The sequence below is a fragment of the Arvicola amphibius genome, chromosome 3 (assembly GCF_903992535.2).
Source record: "Arvicola amphibius chromosome 3, mArvAmp1.2, whole genome shotgun sequence".
NCBI classification, from domain to species: domain Eukaryota; kingdom Metazoa; phylum Chordata; class Mammalia; order Rodentia; family Cricetidae; genus Arvicola; species Arvicola amphibius.
Window position 1 is genome coordinate 184,026,608 of NC_052049.1, and position 17,362 is coordinate 184,043,969.

The 17,362-nt window shown below is 46.1% G+C and overlaps 1 protein-coding gene across 1 annotated transcript in view; it reads left to right on the forward strand.

The window, feature by feature from the left end:
• Golga4 (golgin A4) overlaps nucleotides 1-17,362 on the forward strand; it is a 96,538-nt gene that overhangs the window by 63,057 nt on the left and 16,119 nt on the right. The window contains exons 15-21 of the mRNA XM_042054755.1: nucleotides 352-483; nucleotides 2,386-2,541; nucleotides 5,132-9,312; nucleotides 9,803-9,924; nucleotides 10,207-10,337; nucleotides 15,177-15,287; nucleotides 17,238-17,258. Coding sequence (XP_041910689.1) covers nucleotides 352-483; nucleotides 2,386-2,541; nucleotides 5,132-9,312; nucleotides 9,803-9,924; nucleotides 10,207-10,337; nucleotides 15,177-15,287; nucleotides 17,238-17,258 — 4,854 coding nt within the window. The remainder of the gene's footprint in view (nucleotides 1-351; nucleotides 484-2,385; nucleotides 2,542-5,131; nucleotides 9,313-9,802; nucleotides 9,925-10,206; nucleotides 10,338-15,176; nucleotides 15,288-17,237; nucleotides 17,259-17,362) is intronic.

The following is a 17,362-nucleotide window of genomic DNA, read 5'->3' on the forward strand; positions in this document are numbered from 1 at the left end:
GTTTTATAAAGTTGAGTATTCCTTTCCAAGAAAGAACAAAGTCAGTAACTCTTTAATAAACAACACCTTCCTTGAAAGCTGGAGCGACCTGACCGCAGTGAAGGGTCTGTTCTGAGTGCAGCCTTGTCTCCCACCTTCCTCCCTTGCCTCGCTCTGCCCTGACCAATGGGGCATCCACTGCAGCCCCAGTCTTCACTGGGCTTTCTTCTTTCCTGCTCTCACTTGGGAGTGTGTTCTCCGTTTCCTCTTAACAAGTCACTGTCTTAATTCATTTCAGGAAAGGGTGACTTGGTTGTGGTGTTTCATGACTTTTTCTGGGTTTTTTGCACTTACCTTTTGGTTTCTTTTCAGAAGACCTCAGAAGAACAAATTGCTGAACTTCAGAAGTTGCATGCAGAGGAGCTGGCCAGCAAAGAGCAGGAACTGACCAGGAAGCTCCAGACCCGAGAAAGGGAGCTGCATGAGCAGATGAAAATAGCTCTTGTAAGTGCTGTTTAGTCAGAGGTGAATCTCAGAGCTGCCGTCCACTCCGGTGAGGCGGAGGTGTCCAGCAGCCTTGACGTCAGTGTCGGGGAGGATGGGAGGCAAGCACAGAGGGTTTGGTAGCTTAGCGTTTATGGTGGAGTCCGCGTCTGATGTATCCAGCTTTCAACAGTCATTTGTTTGCTGCCTCTTTCCTACCTAGCCGTGGGCAGAAATTAGAAGGGAGAAAGGAAAAGATGGTCGATTGTCTCAGATCCCAGCACACTGGCTGTACACAGGTTATTCTGAACTGAAGTTGAAAGAGCAGAACTTGGAACTCATATGGTGTTTAAAAAGTAGAGATAAATAGAAAAAAAAATAACAAATTACTGAATGAACAAAATAATAGTCCAAAAGCCAAGATTCAGATTTTCACTGAAAATGTGATTTGAAAATCTAAAATGAAAAGTAATTTTTTTAAGTTATGAAAACCTTTTATATGAGCCACTATAAAAAAAATGCCAATGCCAAAATGTAGTTTGTTTTGATATGAGATTCTCCAGAAAATATGTGAATTTATCATCCATAAAATAATGTGTGTGATTTTTAAACATGTTCAGTGCAGGATTGGAAGCTCTGGCTGGAGTTATGGTCCCCTGCCCCCTCTCTTTCTGTGTCTTCTGGACTCTTGAGTGTCTGAGTTTCTCAGGATTTCCAGCAGCATTGATTCTTGATGAGATAACAAATTTTTTAATCTCTTGAAAGGAAATAGACATTTGGATTTAGAGTACACTTATGCAAGGCTAGGAAAATAGTGTGGTTGAAATTGCACCCTTGTGTGGTGGCGCACACCTTTAATTCCAGCACTTGAGAGGCAGAGGCAGGCAGATCTCTGAGCTCGAAGCCAGCCTGGTCTACAGAGTGAGTTTCAGGACAGGTAGGGCAACACAGAGAAACCCTGTCTCAAAAAACCAAAGCAGAATTTTTTTTTTCCTCCAGAAAGAAAGTAAGGTAGCTTATAAGAATATTTAAAGTAGCCAGGCGGTGGTGGTGGTGGCGCACGCCTTTAGTCCTTTAATCCCAGCACTCGGGAGGCAGAGGCAGGTGGATCTCTGAGTTCGAGACCAGCCTGGTCTACAAGAGCTAGTTCCAGGACAGGCTCCAAAGCCACAGAGAAACCCTGTCTCGAAAAATCAAAAAAAAAAAAAAAAAAAAAAAAGAATATTTAAAGTATGATAGAAGAACATAAAATAAAAATAGGGACATAGGAATTAAGGCACAAAGTGGGGCATAAACGAGGCTGGGATGGTGCTAAAGGGCTGTGGTTCTTAAGCCCTGGTGTCAGTACTGCCTTCTAGGAACTGACACACAGGTCTAGTTCAGGTAGAGGAAGAAAGACAAACACATGTCCACACAGAGGGGTTAACCCCTTCATAATTCAACAGACTTGAACATTTACTCTATGAAGTATACTCAGAAATACTGACATCAATGTTGTGAATAATTCTGTCTTATTAGTGTATTCTGTAGTATGAAATCATTTTGTAAACACGTGTGTCACCATTGTATCTTGATGTGTAAATACTGCGTTAATACTTAACTCTTTAAGCAGCAGTATAAATAAGCATACTTAAAGTTGGAGTGCAATCAAGAAATTAAGAGTTTACTTTGTTAATTTAATGTTAAATGTGCTCTTAACCTTTGCTGTGGATGTCTTCTTGTACTAAGAATGGGAGATTTTCAGAGCGGGTACCCTGAAAAACCTCAGGACCTGGGTTCTGCATTTGAGATGTTGTGCATTTGAGATGTTGTTGCTCACCTCACAGAGCTGGGTGCAGAACAAGTGGAAAACATGATTCTGTTGAAGTGCTTTGGGAATGCTGAAGATTTATGTGGGACTGAGATGTATTGTTTTTGGCACAGGAAAAAAGTCGATCAGAATATTTGAAGCTTACCCAAGAAAAAGAGCAGCAAGAATCATTGGCTCTAGAAGAGTTAGAACTGCAGAAAAAAGCAATACTTTCAGAGAGTGAAAATAAACTCCAGGAACTTGGGCGGGAAGCAGAGGCTTACCGAACTGTAAGTTCATGTGCTGTGTGGGCCCCAGAGCCGGGGACGATGATGTCTATGGAACTGTCCCTGGAGCCGGGGAAGCGGGTGTCTATGGGGACTGTCCCTGGAGCCGGGGAAGCAGGTGTCTATGGGGACTGTCCCTGGAGCCGGGGAAGCGGGTGTCTATGGGGACTGTCCCTGGAGCCGGGGAAGCGGGTGTCTATGGGGACTGTCCCTGGAGATGGTGAAGCGGGTGTCTATGGGGACTGTCCCTGGAGCTGGGGAAGCGGGTGTCTATGGGGACTGTCTCTGGAGCTGGGGAAGCGGGTGTCTATGGGGACTGTCCCTGGAGCTGGGGAAACGGGTGTCTATGGGGACTGTCCCTGGAGATGGGGAAGTGGGTGTCTATGGGGACTGTCCCTGGAGCTGGGGAAGTGGGTGTCTATGGGGACTGTCCCTGGAGATGGTGAAGCGGGTGTCTATGGGGACTGTCCCTGGAGCTGGTGAAGCTGGTGTCTATGGGACTGTCCCTGGAGCTGGGGAAGTGGGTGTCTAGGAACTGTCCCTGCAGTTAGGGAAGCATGTGTCTATGGGACTGTCCCTGGAGCTCTGGGGAAGCGGGTGTCTATGGGGACTGTCCCTAAAGCTGGGGAAGCGGGTGTCTATAGGGACTGTCCCTGGAGCTGATGAAGCGGGTGTCTATGGGGACTGTCCCTGGAGCTGGGGAAGCGGGTGTCTATAGGGACTGTCCCTGAAGCTGGGAAAGTGGGTGTCTATAGGGACTGTCCCTGGAGCTGGGGAAGCGGGTGTCTATGGGGACTGTCCCTGAAGCTGGGAAAGTGGGTGTCTATGGGGACTGTCCCTGAAGCTGGGGAAGCGGGTGTCTATGGGGACTGTCCCTGAAGCTGGGGAAGCGGGTGTCTATAGGGACTGTCCCTGGAGCTGATGAAGCTGGTGTCTATGGGGACTGTCCCTGGAGCTGGGGAAGTGGGTGTCTAGGAACTGTCCCTGCAGTTAGGGAAGCGGGTGTCTATGGGGATGTCCCTGGAGCTCTGGGGAAGCGGGTGTCTATGGGGACTGTCCCTGGAGCTCTGGGGAAGCGGGTGTCTATGGGGACTGTCCCTGGAGCTCTGGGGAAGTGGGTGTCTATGGGGACAGTCCCTGGAGCTCTGGGGAAGCGGGTGTCTTTGGGGCTGTCTTCTCCAGGTAGCATCAGGCTCTGAGAAGCTGCTGGTTCGTGGGTTTGGGTGTTTTTGCACATGCCTTTCATCTTTAGTGAGAAGTGTTCATGGGAGTACTTGTTGACTTTGGGCTCTTTTTGCCACATTGTCCTGTTTGGTTTGCTCCAAGCTCCCCATGTTTCTGGCAGGTCTTCAGTCTGCCTCTTAGCACATAGAATCTGTGATGTCTCCACTCTACTGCTTACCGGCTTGATCTCTAGGAAGTGGCCTCCCTTGGCCTCCCTTTGTAGGCAGCATCTGAGCTGACACCTTCCTGCTCGTCCAGCTTCATCATACACTGTGCCCTATAGATAACCCATGCTCTGCTTTTGTCATAAATTACTTACTCTAATGCCTTACTTTATGCTTAAAACTATCCATTTTTCATGTTAAATATGATGTTGGAATGAAGTATTTGTTTCTGTGTCTCAGTGTGCATGATGTTAAGGCTTTCTGGCCTTGTTGCCTATGGTAAGATTGTGCTGGTATTTAGATCTTCTACTCTTTTTAAACAAACAGCCATGCTCTTGCACTATTGTCAACCTCTGTGCTCTTCCTTTACCCGCACCTCAGCCCTGCGACAGGTGGGCCAGATGCCCCTGAAACACTCGCTGCCTTTGCGTGCACACACCTCACTTTCTTTGCCAGCTTCCGAGAGATTGGACTTTTCCGGTCTGACATTCAAGTGAAGGTTATTATTCTGTAAGGTGACAGCAACTTTTGGTAAAATGTGTTTAAGAAGCTTTTTAAAAAACTAGCCATGCCAGGCTAATGAGTTGGCTTAGGGCACAGTGCATGCTGCACAGCCTGGCAGTCTGAGTCTGATTCTGAACTCACAGTGGAGGAAGAAAACCAAAACCACAGCTGCTGCCTGGCCTCCTCTCTGTCTCTCTGTCTTTCTCTGTTTCTCTGTCTCTCTTACTCACACACACACACACACACACACACAAATAATAAAAAATTTTTAAAGTTTTTAAGTATATGCCTTTGGGGATAGAAAAATGAGATACTTTTTTCTCCAAAATTAAATTATGAAAGTAATGAAATACTATTGTAATGTAAAAGCTTGGAGTGTGGAGGATCATCTTCCTACTTAACTCACTGCCATTATTATTTGTTTTGTGATTTAATTTCTTTTTGACTTTCCCATTACAACAGTTTTTGAAAATAGAGATAATTGAAATGTTTACCTGAGTAAATAGAACAAATACAGAACTGAGTTTGTGGTCAAGATTCCGTTAGTGACTGAGAACAGCATATTGTCTGCCTTGTCTTCTGTTTGGTCTGGTACGTGAAGTGTCCAAATTCCAGCCTCTCTGTAGGCCCACACAATCTGTGTGTTATTGCCGATAAACAGCTATGGGCATTAGTAAAAATACATCCATTTTCATTGACAGAGAATTCTTGAATTGGAAACCTCTTTGGAAAAAAGTTTACAAGAAAGCAAAACCCAATCAGAGCGTTTAGCTGTGCATTTGGAAGCTGAGAAGAATAAGCACAATGAAGAGCTCACAGCCCTAGCCGAGAAGCACAAGACAGAGCTGCAGAGCCTCCAGCAGCAGCAGAGCAGCCTGTGGAACAAGAGACTCCAGGAGCTCACGCAGCAGCAGCAGGCTGCAGTGGAGGAGCTCAGAGAGAAGCACGAACAAGAAAAAGATGCCTTATTAAAGGAGAAGGAGAGTCTTTTCCAGGCCCACATACAAGACATGAATGAAAAGACCTTGGAGAAATTGGACGTGAAGCAAACAGAGCTGGAATCCCTGTCTTCTGAGCTGTCGGAAGCACTGAAAGCCCGTGAGCAGCTCACAGAGGAGCTTTCTGTCCTGAGGTGTGATGCAGAGAAAATGAAGCAGGCCTTGGAGGCTGAGTTGGAGGAACAGAGGCGTCACCACCAGCATGAGGTCGACAGCATCAGTAAGGAACAAGAAATAACTGTCCAGAGGACTGAGAAGGCCTTAAAAGATGAAGTCAACCAGCTGGGGCTTCTCCTGAAGGAGAGAGATGAGCACCTGAAAGAGCAGCAGGCTCGGATAGAGGATCTCGAAGCTCGTCTTGAAAAGTCTGCCGGGGAGCTCCAGCAGGCCTTGGCTAAGCTGGAGCTCCTCCATTCACAGCAGAGCACTACATGCCAGCAGACGGGTGTGTACGAGGAGCAGCTGGCCCAAATGCAGCAGAAGGTGCTGGGTCTGGAAACGGAGAAGAACCTTCTTACCCAGCAGGTAGCTGAAATGGAAACACAAAAAAAGCACGTGTGTGTGGAATTAGACACTCAGAGAGCGCAGGTGCAGCAGCTTGAGGACCAGAAGCGTGAGCTGGAGGAGAGAGGCAGGTCGTTAGCCCAGCTGCACGAGTCACACCTCAAGGACAGTAACATGGAGAAGGAGCAGACAAGGCAAATCCTGTTGGAAAAGGAAAATGTCATTTTACAAATGAGAGAAGAACAGACCAAAGAAATTGAGGTCCTCAAACAGAAATTGTCTTCTAAAGAAGAGAGTATTAGTGTTTTGCGTGAGGAATATGAAACCAAATTTAAAAACCAGGAAAAAAAGATGGAAAAAATTAAGCAGAAAGCAAAAGAAATGCAAGAAACAAAGAAAAAGTTGTTGGACCAGGAAGCCAAACTTAAAAAAGAGCTTGAAAATAGCATCCTAGAGCTCAGCCAGAAAGAGAGGCAGTTCAGTGCCCAGATCCTGGAGATGGCACAGGCCAACTCAGCGGGGATCAGTGACACCGTGTCAAGACTGGAGGCCAACCAAAGGCAGCAGATAGAGAGCCTGACGGAAGCGCACCAGCGGAAGCTTGATGACATCACAGAGTCCTGGGAAAAGAGACTCAGTCAGCAAGCTGAGGAACTTCGGGACGAGCATGAGAGCCGGATAGAGGAGAAGGAACAGGAGCTGGCAGAGCTGAAGCAGAAGCTCCTCACAGTCGAATCTGAAAAAGAGGAGGTGAACACGGAAGTGCTGGGGCTGAAGGAGGCGGTGAGCATGCGGGAGGCAGCGCTAGCCGACCTGCAGGAGCAGGTGGAGCAGAAGGCTGCTCAGGTCGCCTCACTCTCAGAGAAGGAATCTCAGCTGAAGTCACAGGTCGAAAAGCTGGAAATCGATTTGGGTCGTTGTCTGACTGAGAAGGTTTCTCTTCAAGAGGAGCTAACTGAGCTGAAAATGCTGACAGAGAAGGGGAAGCTCAGGGTTTCTGAACTTATGGGCAAGGTGCAGGCTGCGGAGGAGGAGCTCCGGAGCTGCAGGGCTTTACAGGAGAGTAGTAGGAAGAGCCTAGAGGACAAGAGCTTGACCCTCAAAACCCTGCTTGGAGAACTAGCATCTCAGCTAGACAGTCGCTGTGAGAGAACCACAGCTTTGTTAGAAGCTAAAACAAATGAATTACTCAGCGTCAGCGGTGACAGAACAGACACCATTCTCTCCAGACTTTCCCGCTGTCAGCAGCACACGGCCTCAGTTAGGGAGGCACTGCTCATGAAGATGGGCCGAGTTTCTGAATTAGAAGCACAACTTACACAGTTGAGAGACGAGCAGCACACACTAAAGAGCTCTTTCCAACAGGCTACCCATCAGCTGGAGGAAAAAGAGAATCAGATTAAGGCCATGAAGGCTGATATCGAAGGTCTCGTCACAGAAAAGGAAGCCTTACAGAAGGAAGGAGGCCAGCAGCAGCAGGCAGCCTGCGAAAAGGAGTCGTGCATCACACGGCTGAAAAAAGAGTTATCAGAGAACATCAATGCAGTCACACTGCTGAGAGGAGAGCTTTCGGAGAAGACGGCTGAGATCGACAGCCTTCGCAAACAGCTGAGTGAGGTCCGTGCTCAGCTGGAGAACAGCGTCAGCCTAAGTGACAAAGCAGCAGCCATTTCCTCACTGACCAAGCAGCACGAGGAGCGACAGACAGAGCTGCAAGGTCAAGTGCAAGACCTGTCTTTGAAAGTTGATGCTCTGAGTAAAGAGAAAACGGCTGCTCTTGAGCAGGTTGCTCATTGGTCCAACAAGTTCTCAGAGTGGAAGAAAAAAGCCCAGCCCAGATTTGCACAGTACCAGAGCACTATTAAAGACCTACAGACACAGCTGGACGTAAAAGCCAAAGAAGCTAGTGAAAAGGATGAGCAGATATGTTTACTGAAGGAAGACCTTGATCAGCAGAATAAAAGATTTGAATGTTTAAAGGGTGAGATGGAAGACAGGAAGAGCAAGATGGAGAAGAAGGTGTGTGACTTAGAGACTGAGTTGAAGGTGCAGACAGCAAGGGTTGCTGAGTTAGAGGACTGTATTACTCAGAGGAAAAAAGAAATTGAGTCCCTAAATGAAACACTTAGAAATTACAACCAACAGAAGGACACTGAGCAGAAGGAACTGGTTCAGAAACTTCAGCACTTTGAAGAAATGGGAGAGGAGAAGGACAACAAGGTCAGGGAGGCTGAGGAAAAGGTCCTGAGACTAGAAAAACAAGTATCCTCCCTAGAAGCTGAGCTTGGAATTATGAAGAAAGAGCTAGAACACGTGACTTGCAGTGTGAAAAGCAGAGATGGGGAGGTGAAGGCTCTAGAAGACAAGCTAGAGTTAGAAAGTGCTGCCAAAGTGGAGCTGAAGAGGAAGGCGGAGCAGAAGATCGCTGCCATCAGGAAGCAGTTAGTGTCTCAGATGGAAGAGAAGAAGCAGCAGTATGAGAAAGATGCAGAAAGCCAGCTGAGCGAGCTGAATGCTAAGTTACAAGACAGAGAAAAGCAAATTCACATTCTGGAAGAAAAACTTAAAAACCTAGAAAGTTCTCCCCAATCAGAGATGCCGGCTGTTTCCAGATCTGTACAAAGCATGGCAGCATCTTCCGAACAAGGCTGCACACACAAGGCGTGTGAGGAAAGACTCTCTACACTACAAAGAAGATTAGCTGAGAGGGAGAAGTTGCTGCACAGGCTGGAGCAGGGAGAGGGTGAGTCTCCGTCTGGAATGCAGCTCTCCATGACCTTAGACTACCGAGCCAGACAACTTGACCATCAGATTTCTGTAGGATGTCTTCAAGAAGAACTCGAGGAAAAGAAGATGAACTGTTCCTTCATTGAGTCCCAGCCCATGGAAGAAGAGACTAGTAAGAACAATCCAGGAGGGAAGCAGAGCTGGGCAAGCGTGGCTGAGAGTGTCCAGAAAACCCTCCAGGAAAAGGAGCTGACCTGCCAGACCCTGGAGCAGAAGATAAAAGAGCTGGAGGCAGACTTAGAAAGAGAGAGGGACTCACATAGACTTGAAATGGACAAGTTGGCCTTAAGATACGAGAAATCGCAAGCCTCACAGCAAGAAATGGATGGGGAAAATAAATCTGTCGAAATTTTAGAAAATAGTTCTGAGGAAAATTCCAAATCACATGTGATCCAACCGAAATTGGGGAATAACATGGACACCCAGCACAAGGACCTGGAGTTGAAGTTAGCAGGGGCAGAGCGGGAGAAGCAGAAGCTGAGCAGGGAGGTGGCTAGACTTCAGAAAGATCTTCGGGTGCTGAGGAAGGAGCATCAGCAGGAGCTGGACATTCTGAAGAAAGAGTGTGTGCAGGAAGCGGAGGAGAAACTCAAGTAAGTGTTGTTCCCACCTTGTGGGCATGAGTGTGTGTAGTGTGTGATACAGACACTGACCTGCCCAAAGTGTTCCATAAATCCAGTAAGTTAGATACTGATGAGAAGTGAAGATTTGGGGCAGCAGGCAGTGTTAGTCCATGTTCATTTAGGGGACATGCCTTTTCATGTAGGTAAGATCTTGCCAGCTGCTGGCCATATGTCGAGTAATAAGCTCATTGCTGGTTGTCTTTAGTAGTAGCCCTATGGCTGTCCCGTGTGTGTGTGTAGTGGAGAAGTTTAAAGTGGGAAGAACTGGTCTCCAGGCCCCAGGGTTAGTTGCCGAAGGTAGTCATCATTTCTGTATCTCTCTAGTTTTCTCCACCTGGACACACGCACACTCCACACTGCCTCCAAAACAGTGAGAGCACATTGTGCAAACTGTTCTGAAACCTCTTTGTAACATGCTCTGTGGAGGCAGCCATCATCGCTGTCCACTCTTGTTACTCAGACAGGAGCAGGAGGATCTTGAGTTGAAGCACACTTCCATACTGAAGCAGCTGATGAGGGAGTTTAACACCCAGCTGGCCCAGAAGGAGCAGGAACTAGAGAGGACCATCCAGGAGACCATCCGTGAGTACAGCTTTAAACCCAAGTCTGCAGCCGAAGCCTGTTCCCTGTCTGCCCTTATGCCAGGTGCTGTGTGTCATTAACTAGAGGGGAAATGAGAAATGGTCCTTGTCCAAGAAAGTGCCCTCCCAGGGTCTCTAGAAACGTCTGTAACCTGCCTCGCTCCTTGCCTTGTCTGTTCTGCTAAATTTCATGAACATTAATTTGAAATGAGAATTCCTACTACTGTTGGCAATAGATAGTCACAACCATGTTTTCTTATGTGTGTCCCTCATCCTTAATTAGACAAGGCCCAAGAGGTGGAAGCTGAGCTTCTGGAGACCCACCAAGAAGAGACCCAACAGTTGCATAGGAAGATTGCGGAGAAAGACGAGGACCTGAAAAGAACAGCCAGGACATACGAGGAGATCCTTGACGTACTGTATCTCCACTCTCTTCTGAAGTGCTCTGTGTTTTATGGTAGTGCTGATGTTTTCCAGGTGTAGAGACGTTTTTCCTCTGACAGAAACGAGATTAAAGTGAGGCTTTGTGCTTGGGTGAGGTCTGGGAACTAGAGCAGGCCAGTGTCTAAGGCTGCTCAGCCGGCTGGAGTCTTCCCAGGAAGGCCAGCCAGCCTCGTTTCTTCTCCCCTCATTTTCAGCATGTGGATGGTCCAGGTTGGGGTGGGGAAAGAGGGCTCCTCAGCAAGGGCGTTACGTCTAGTGGGCGGCCATCTCTCCACACTCGCTCTAGTGGTGCTGCGCTAGCGAGTGGAACAAACCATAAATGCTGGTGAGAACTTTGACCCCCAACAATGCTTTCAGATATAAACCAATGTCGGTTGTTCTCTGTTGGCTTATTATTCTCTGTAAGGCTACTCCAAGCCTTACTTTATCATATGCCAAGAAGCATTCGTTGTTCCAGAAGAGCCATAACCTCAGCTGACTCTGTCAGCAGTACATGTGTGAGCTAGGAACAGATTGTGATAATCCATTATTTTAAATGTAATTGAATTGAGTGAAATTATGGAATATGGAATGCCATCTTTGTGTAATTTGTTAGCTTTAAGTCTCACTAGGAAACTTTAAAAAAATAATTGCAGATTTTCTTGTACTTTCAGAGTGAATTTATGCCAGTATACATGTATTTTAAGAATAGCAGGGGTCTGGAGATGGGTCAGTAGTTAAGAGCTCTTACTGCTCTTGCAGGGGATCCAGGTTCTATTCCTAGCACATACATGGTGGTTACAGCTAACTGTACTTCTGCTTCATAGGATCCAGTGCCCTCTTCTTTCCTCTGTGGCACTGCACATTCATTTTACACATAAATTCATGGGTACTTGCATGCACATGGTATATCTAATCTCATGTAGGCACATACACATAAATAATAAATGCATTTTTAAAAAATCTATTGAGGTATTGGTGGTACATGCCTGTAGTCCCAGCGCTTGGGAAGCTGAGTTAGGCCAATCTGGGCCATATAACAAGTTCAAGACCAGCCTGGGCTATATGAGTCCTTGTCTCAAAATAAATAAATCCAGTCGCTTCTTGACTCCTTATTGAATCTGACCATGCAGTGTACCTAAGGTACCGTCTAGTTTATCCTCTAGTATTTGTTACTGTGCTTTTGTTTTGTTTTTATACAGAAGGGAAGGCAGCCGTAGTGCAGTTCATTGTTTGAGTTCTAGAGCAGAGAGTCCTCATTCCATCACCTATTTCATAAACAAAAATGTCTTCTCAAGGAAGGAACTTTAGCAGGGTAATAGCTACTCATTGTGATAATCAAGCCTGGGAGCTCCAGGGAGGGGATGCGCTTGGTTTTGTTCTGTCATCCTTCACTGTATGTGGACGTATGGGTCATTACTGTCTGCCTTTTCTTGTTATTTGTTTGTTTTGGGAGCACTAGCCCCCAAATAGTGACATGGGAACTGATTATTAATTATGAAAGCTTGGCTTTTAGCTTAGGCTTGTTCCCAATCTGCTCTATCTCTATTAATCTGTGTTCTGCTATGTGGTTCTTTATCTTTCTTCCATTCCATATAGGTCCATCCTCTCCTGAGTTTCTCTCTCTGCCCAAAGTCCCACCTAACCTCTCCTGCTTAGCTATTGGACATTCAGCTTGTCATTAAACCAATCACAGTGACACATCTTCACACAGTGTAAAGGAATATCTCACGATAGGTCATCAGAGAGTAGGCTGTTCACCATGACGAGCCTATATAGGTGTAGGGCTGAGGCACTGGAGACAGGTAGCTGTAGTGCTCTGGCAGCTGTGTGAAGGGAACTGGGGACAGACCCCCAAGCTGCAGGTGTGGGACAGCATGGGTGAACAAACTCCTTCCTTAGCCTCACAGCTAGTGCTGCCTTTACACACCTAATGTAAACCACACGACAGCCTCGTTTAATTATTGAACATGTTCTAGTAGCTACATTTTTAGAAAGGGGGCTTTAATAGTATGTATCAGCTGGCTAAACCCAATCAAAGTGTGAGTTCTTCCCTTGGCCCATTAGCTCTAGCTTCTTATTGGCTAACTCTTACATATTATTTTAACCCATTTCTATTAATCTGTGTATCACCACATGGCTGTGGCTTACTGGCCAAAGTTCCGTCTGGCTCTGGTGAGGGTACATGGCTTCTCCCTGACTAGCTCTGTTCTTTTGCCCTATAGCAGGCTAAGACAGTTTCTTTATTCATTCACCAATGAATAAAACCAAAAGCAGCACATAGACAGAAGGACCTCCCACACCAGTCATAGTTTTTGTTCCTCTTCCCTCTGCACCGCTGCTACTACTGTATGCTGCTGTCTCATCTGGTCCCTGCTGCTTGAACTGGACACCTGGTCTCCTTGTTGCTGGGCTTCTGTCCTCTCCCAGCATATCTGCCCCTGTCAATGTCTTCTGTGTGATGACCGTGAAGGTGCCCAGGGCTACTCCAGTCTCCCAGGGGACTCGGGTTGAGCTTGTTCTTCACTCATTTTACCTCTGCTCATGTTTTGAGTCCTCAGACTTCATGAGTCGTTGTTACCACCTCTGTTATGCTTGTGTGTAGGTGGGTGTGCTGGTTTGAGTGAGAATGGGCTCTATAGGCTCCTATATTTGAATGTCTAATCCCTAGTTCTTGGATTAGAAGATATGGCTTTGTTGGACAAGGTGGGTCACTGGGAGTGGGCTTTGAGGTTTTAAAAGCTCATTCCAGGCACAGTCACTAGATCTGTGCCTGCTGCCTGAGATCAGGATGTGTCTCAGCTATTGTTTGAGTGCCGTGTGTGTGCCATGCTTCTGCCATGATGATAATGGACTAACCCTCAGAAACTGTAGGGAAAGCCCTGGTTAAATGCTCCTAAGAGTTGCTGTGGTCAGGTGACCTGTCCAGAGCTATAGAATGGCCCCTCAGGCAGCGGAGGTGCCAAGTCAGTTGTCCTCCTTCCTCAGCTGCTCTCCATCTTACTCTCCCTGGCGTGCTCACGCACTGACCCCCGAGTTTCCATGGGTCTCCCCACTAGCACTGGAGGTATAGACTTGTGCCATCAAACCTGGCCTTTTACATGGGTGCTGGGAGTCTGACCCTGAGTCTTGACGATTGTGTGGCAGGCATTTACCCACCGAGTTGGATCCCCAACCTCTCTGTGCTGTGTCTTTAAAAGTTTGAAATTTAATTTTTATTTAGAAAAACTTGAATCAAATATATTCACATGCATTTTTGAAAATCATGTACAGTGAAATCACTTTCATTCCATTTGTTTTTAAAGAATGCAGTCAGGAAAGTTATAGTTCTCCACTCCTCTTTCTTTCTCCCCTCCCTCCCAACCTCCCTCCCTTCTTTCCTCCCTTCCTGAACTAGGGATTTACACAGGACCTAGTGTCTTGCTGGCAGCCCCCCTACCACTGACGTGTCTCCCAGATCCAGACTTTTTTTTTTTTTAAGTCAGAGATAATCCATTAGGGATTCTTCTCTAATTCTTAAAAGGCTTGCCTTAGTTTAGTTAGTAGTTTGCAGCTATCAAAGGATGCGTCAGACATAGCTGACTGTCACAGTGTGCCTGAGAAAGTAGCTGTGGAAACTCAGGTACATTGACTTGGGTAAGCATAGGGATGTGCAGTGGTAGACAGCCATGACCAAGGACAGTAGTAGCCCAGTTCCAGGTTGATGGCGTTGGAGGTGGGGCTAGGTCAGTGTGTGCCTCGGTGAGGAGGCATCTGAGCATTGGCCAACATAGAACAAGGTCATGCGGTTTTGTTTCCCATTAGCCTTCTTCATGAGAAGTGATGTTAAAATCAGGCTTTCTACATTGTCTGTGCCTAACCATCTGTCTGTTGTTGAGAATGGTGTTCCTCATGTTTCTGACAGTTGGTGTCTGTTAAGTGACACCTGTTGGTGGTTGTTTTCCTGTTTGTCTCACTCAGCACACATGGATCTTCATTACTCAAGTCAGATCAATATTCTAGCTCTAAGTGTTCTTTAGCACAAAGCTCTTGTCAGATTGATGACCGAGGAGAGCTGAGTGTCCTTGGGACAGAAAAGAGGTGATTTGTGTGTCAGAATTTCTGAGTAGTACCATGGGGACAAAAATCGCCTAAAAGATTTTTTTTTCTAGTTCAGCCTTTTCTATTGTTTGTTTGTTTTTGCAATGTTTTGGAGGAAATGAAGACTACTGGTCACCAACAAGTTAGACTGGTCGCATTGTTACTTAACTGCCGACTCCACATGGAGGTGGCTGAAATGTGTGGGCCAGTAGACAAGGCTCCAACCAACTCCCAAGTTACACAGCTGCTCCTAGCTGGTGAAGAAAAAGAATCCAAAGCATTCCATGGCTTCTTGTGATCAGTTGTGTGTAAAAATACTACTTTAGGCCGGGCGGTGGTAGCACACACCTTTAATCCCAGCAGAGGCAGGGGAGCTCTGTGAGTTCAAGGCCAGTCTGGTCTACAAGAACTAGTTCCAGGACAGGCACCAAAGCTACAGAGAAACCTGTCTCAAAAAAACCAAAAGCAAAAAAAAAAATAAATAAAAAATCCTACTTCCTGAATGTGTTTAGGCACCCACTGTAGAAAGTACCCCAACCTTAGAGCACGAGATCTGTGGCCCTGTTAGACCTGATCAGCCCAGGGTGAGAGGACGGCAGCGGCTGATACCTTGGGCGATGGACAGAGGGCTTGTGGGTGGTGCCATGGCAGCCCAGGAAGAGCGAGCAGCACTGAAGCCAGTGTTCTACACCGCTCTCTCTCTCTGCATGGTTTTAATGTTATTACCACATTGCTGTTTTCATCCTAAAGGCTCGTGAAGAAGAAATGACGGCAAAAGTAAATGACCTACAGACTCAACTTGAGGAGCTGCAGAAGAAGTATGAGCACAGGCTAGATGAGGAGAACAGTGTGGAGGACAATGTGAGAGAACTTTTTCTTCTCCTGGTTCTTGAAAACGTCACCATTTCCCCGATTTGTGGCATATATTAATCTCATTTAACCCCGAGGAACCTTTTAAGGCCTCTTGCTTTATTTTTTCAGTAAATACAACCAAAACCCAAAGAGGTTAACAGAATGTTCAGATCTCATGATGTGTTGTGAAAAAAAGAATTGAAATGTTTGCCCTGGCAGTGCTGAAGCATGCATGGGTAGCCCAAATATGGCAGTTCTCTTGAACTTGTGCATATTGGGTTTCATGGTCTAATTGATGAAGACGACTGACCAGGTATCTTCCTCAGATAAGTGTAGTGGAATTTAAATCCAGGCTTCCCACTCAAAGCTTAGACTTCCTGTTTGCCAGGGTGTTCTGGTCTTCCACGGACATTGTAGCAGAGCAGACTGAGCCTTACATCCTTGGGCCAGTCCAGAAACAATCCACAGCAAATGTGACATCCTGAGATGGCCTCTTAAAAATGTCTGCTTTTTACTTTTCTTTTACTGTTTATTCTTTGACAATTACATACATGCATATATTTTTGTCATACTCACCCCTCCCCACCCTCTAACTCTTCCTGTTCCCACAGCCCTCCCTTTTCCTCCTAACAATCCCCCTCCCACTTCATGTGATTTTGTTTTGTGACCCTTGATTTTAACCTGGGATATTGTGTGTGTGTGTGCATGTGACGCTGGCCATTGAAGTGTGGGTAACCTAGCAGTGGTTGCACCAACCACTCAAGTCATGAGTGACTCCGCCCCAGCAGCATTCTGTGGGCATATTTAATCTGCACTCTGCCTGATAGTGTATCCTGGCTTGTGTTACACGAACGTGATGGTTTTTCAGTCATTCTGTGCTGGTTCCATTTTCATTGGCTACTGGACCAGATACACACAGTGAGGTGACTGGCATGACAGAGCTGGCGGACACTGCCTGTGACTCCACCCTTGAGAAGATTTCCTACAGATTATCAGTCATTCCTTATAGATACAGTTGAACGAGCGTTGAGCTAACGGAAAGGTCCCTTTCCTTTAACGACAGCCATTCCTGTAGTTTTGTTTGTTTGCTTAGTGTGTGACCGTGGCTGTAGGCATCCTTGCTTTTAAATATTACTTCCATGAAAACACATGTATTTTACTAACATGAACTTCCCCTAGTGTCAGAGTATTAATGTTGCATCCGGACTACCATAGAGTGTTGATACATTGTGAAATTGATATTAAGCCGAGCCCTTTACCTTGTTGCAAAAGAAAGCAAAAAATAATAACTATAAACAGATTTGTTTCTTTGTAGTCTCCTAATTCTCCTTGAGTATGCTTCAGTGCTTCTCAATATTTTGATTTTGTTTTTTACTTGAGATGGTAACCCTGACATGTTTCCCAGGCTAGTTTGAATCTTCTGTCTAAGCAGTTTTCTCGTCTCAGCCTCCCAGACAGTTGGAATCACACTGCTGCAGTATTCCTTCTGCATTCTAGATGGTCCTCAGTCACATGGATCTGTGCTGAGCACCATGAGAAACAGTTTGTAATCAGAGCCCAGCATGAGCGTTGGGGGTTGTGCTTAGAAATGTACTGAAGGGTTTTGAAAGATCTGACCCGTGGACTCATAGACTTCCCTGAGTGACACACGGACATATTCTCGTGTCCAGTAACCCTGGGGGTGAAGAATCCTCTGCTGCTGGAGCTTCACTTCCCAGCCTTACAGCCGTCTCTGCCTATGGATGTTTGTGTGTGACACTATGTCACAAAAATAGATGAGGTTAAGAAACAAGGATTTGAAATTGCTTTATTTCAGACTTGCTTACTCCCTTACGATGGGAAGGCTGGCTTCGTACTTTGTTGTCAGGTCATAGCTGTTTGTTTTGTTGTTTCCTCTCCTTGTCAGTTTTATTATTCACATTCTTTTTTGTTTGTTTTGTTTTTCTTTTTCATCTCCAGGTAACAATTATAGAGCTACAGGTAAGATTAGTTCTTCATTGAAGTTTACTGTACACTTTAGAAACATGTCCCCCACCCCCAACCTTTTTTTTTTTAAAAAAACAAGTTAGAACATAAAGACACTT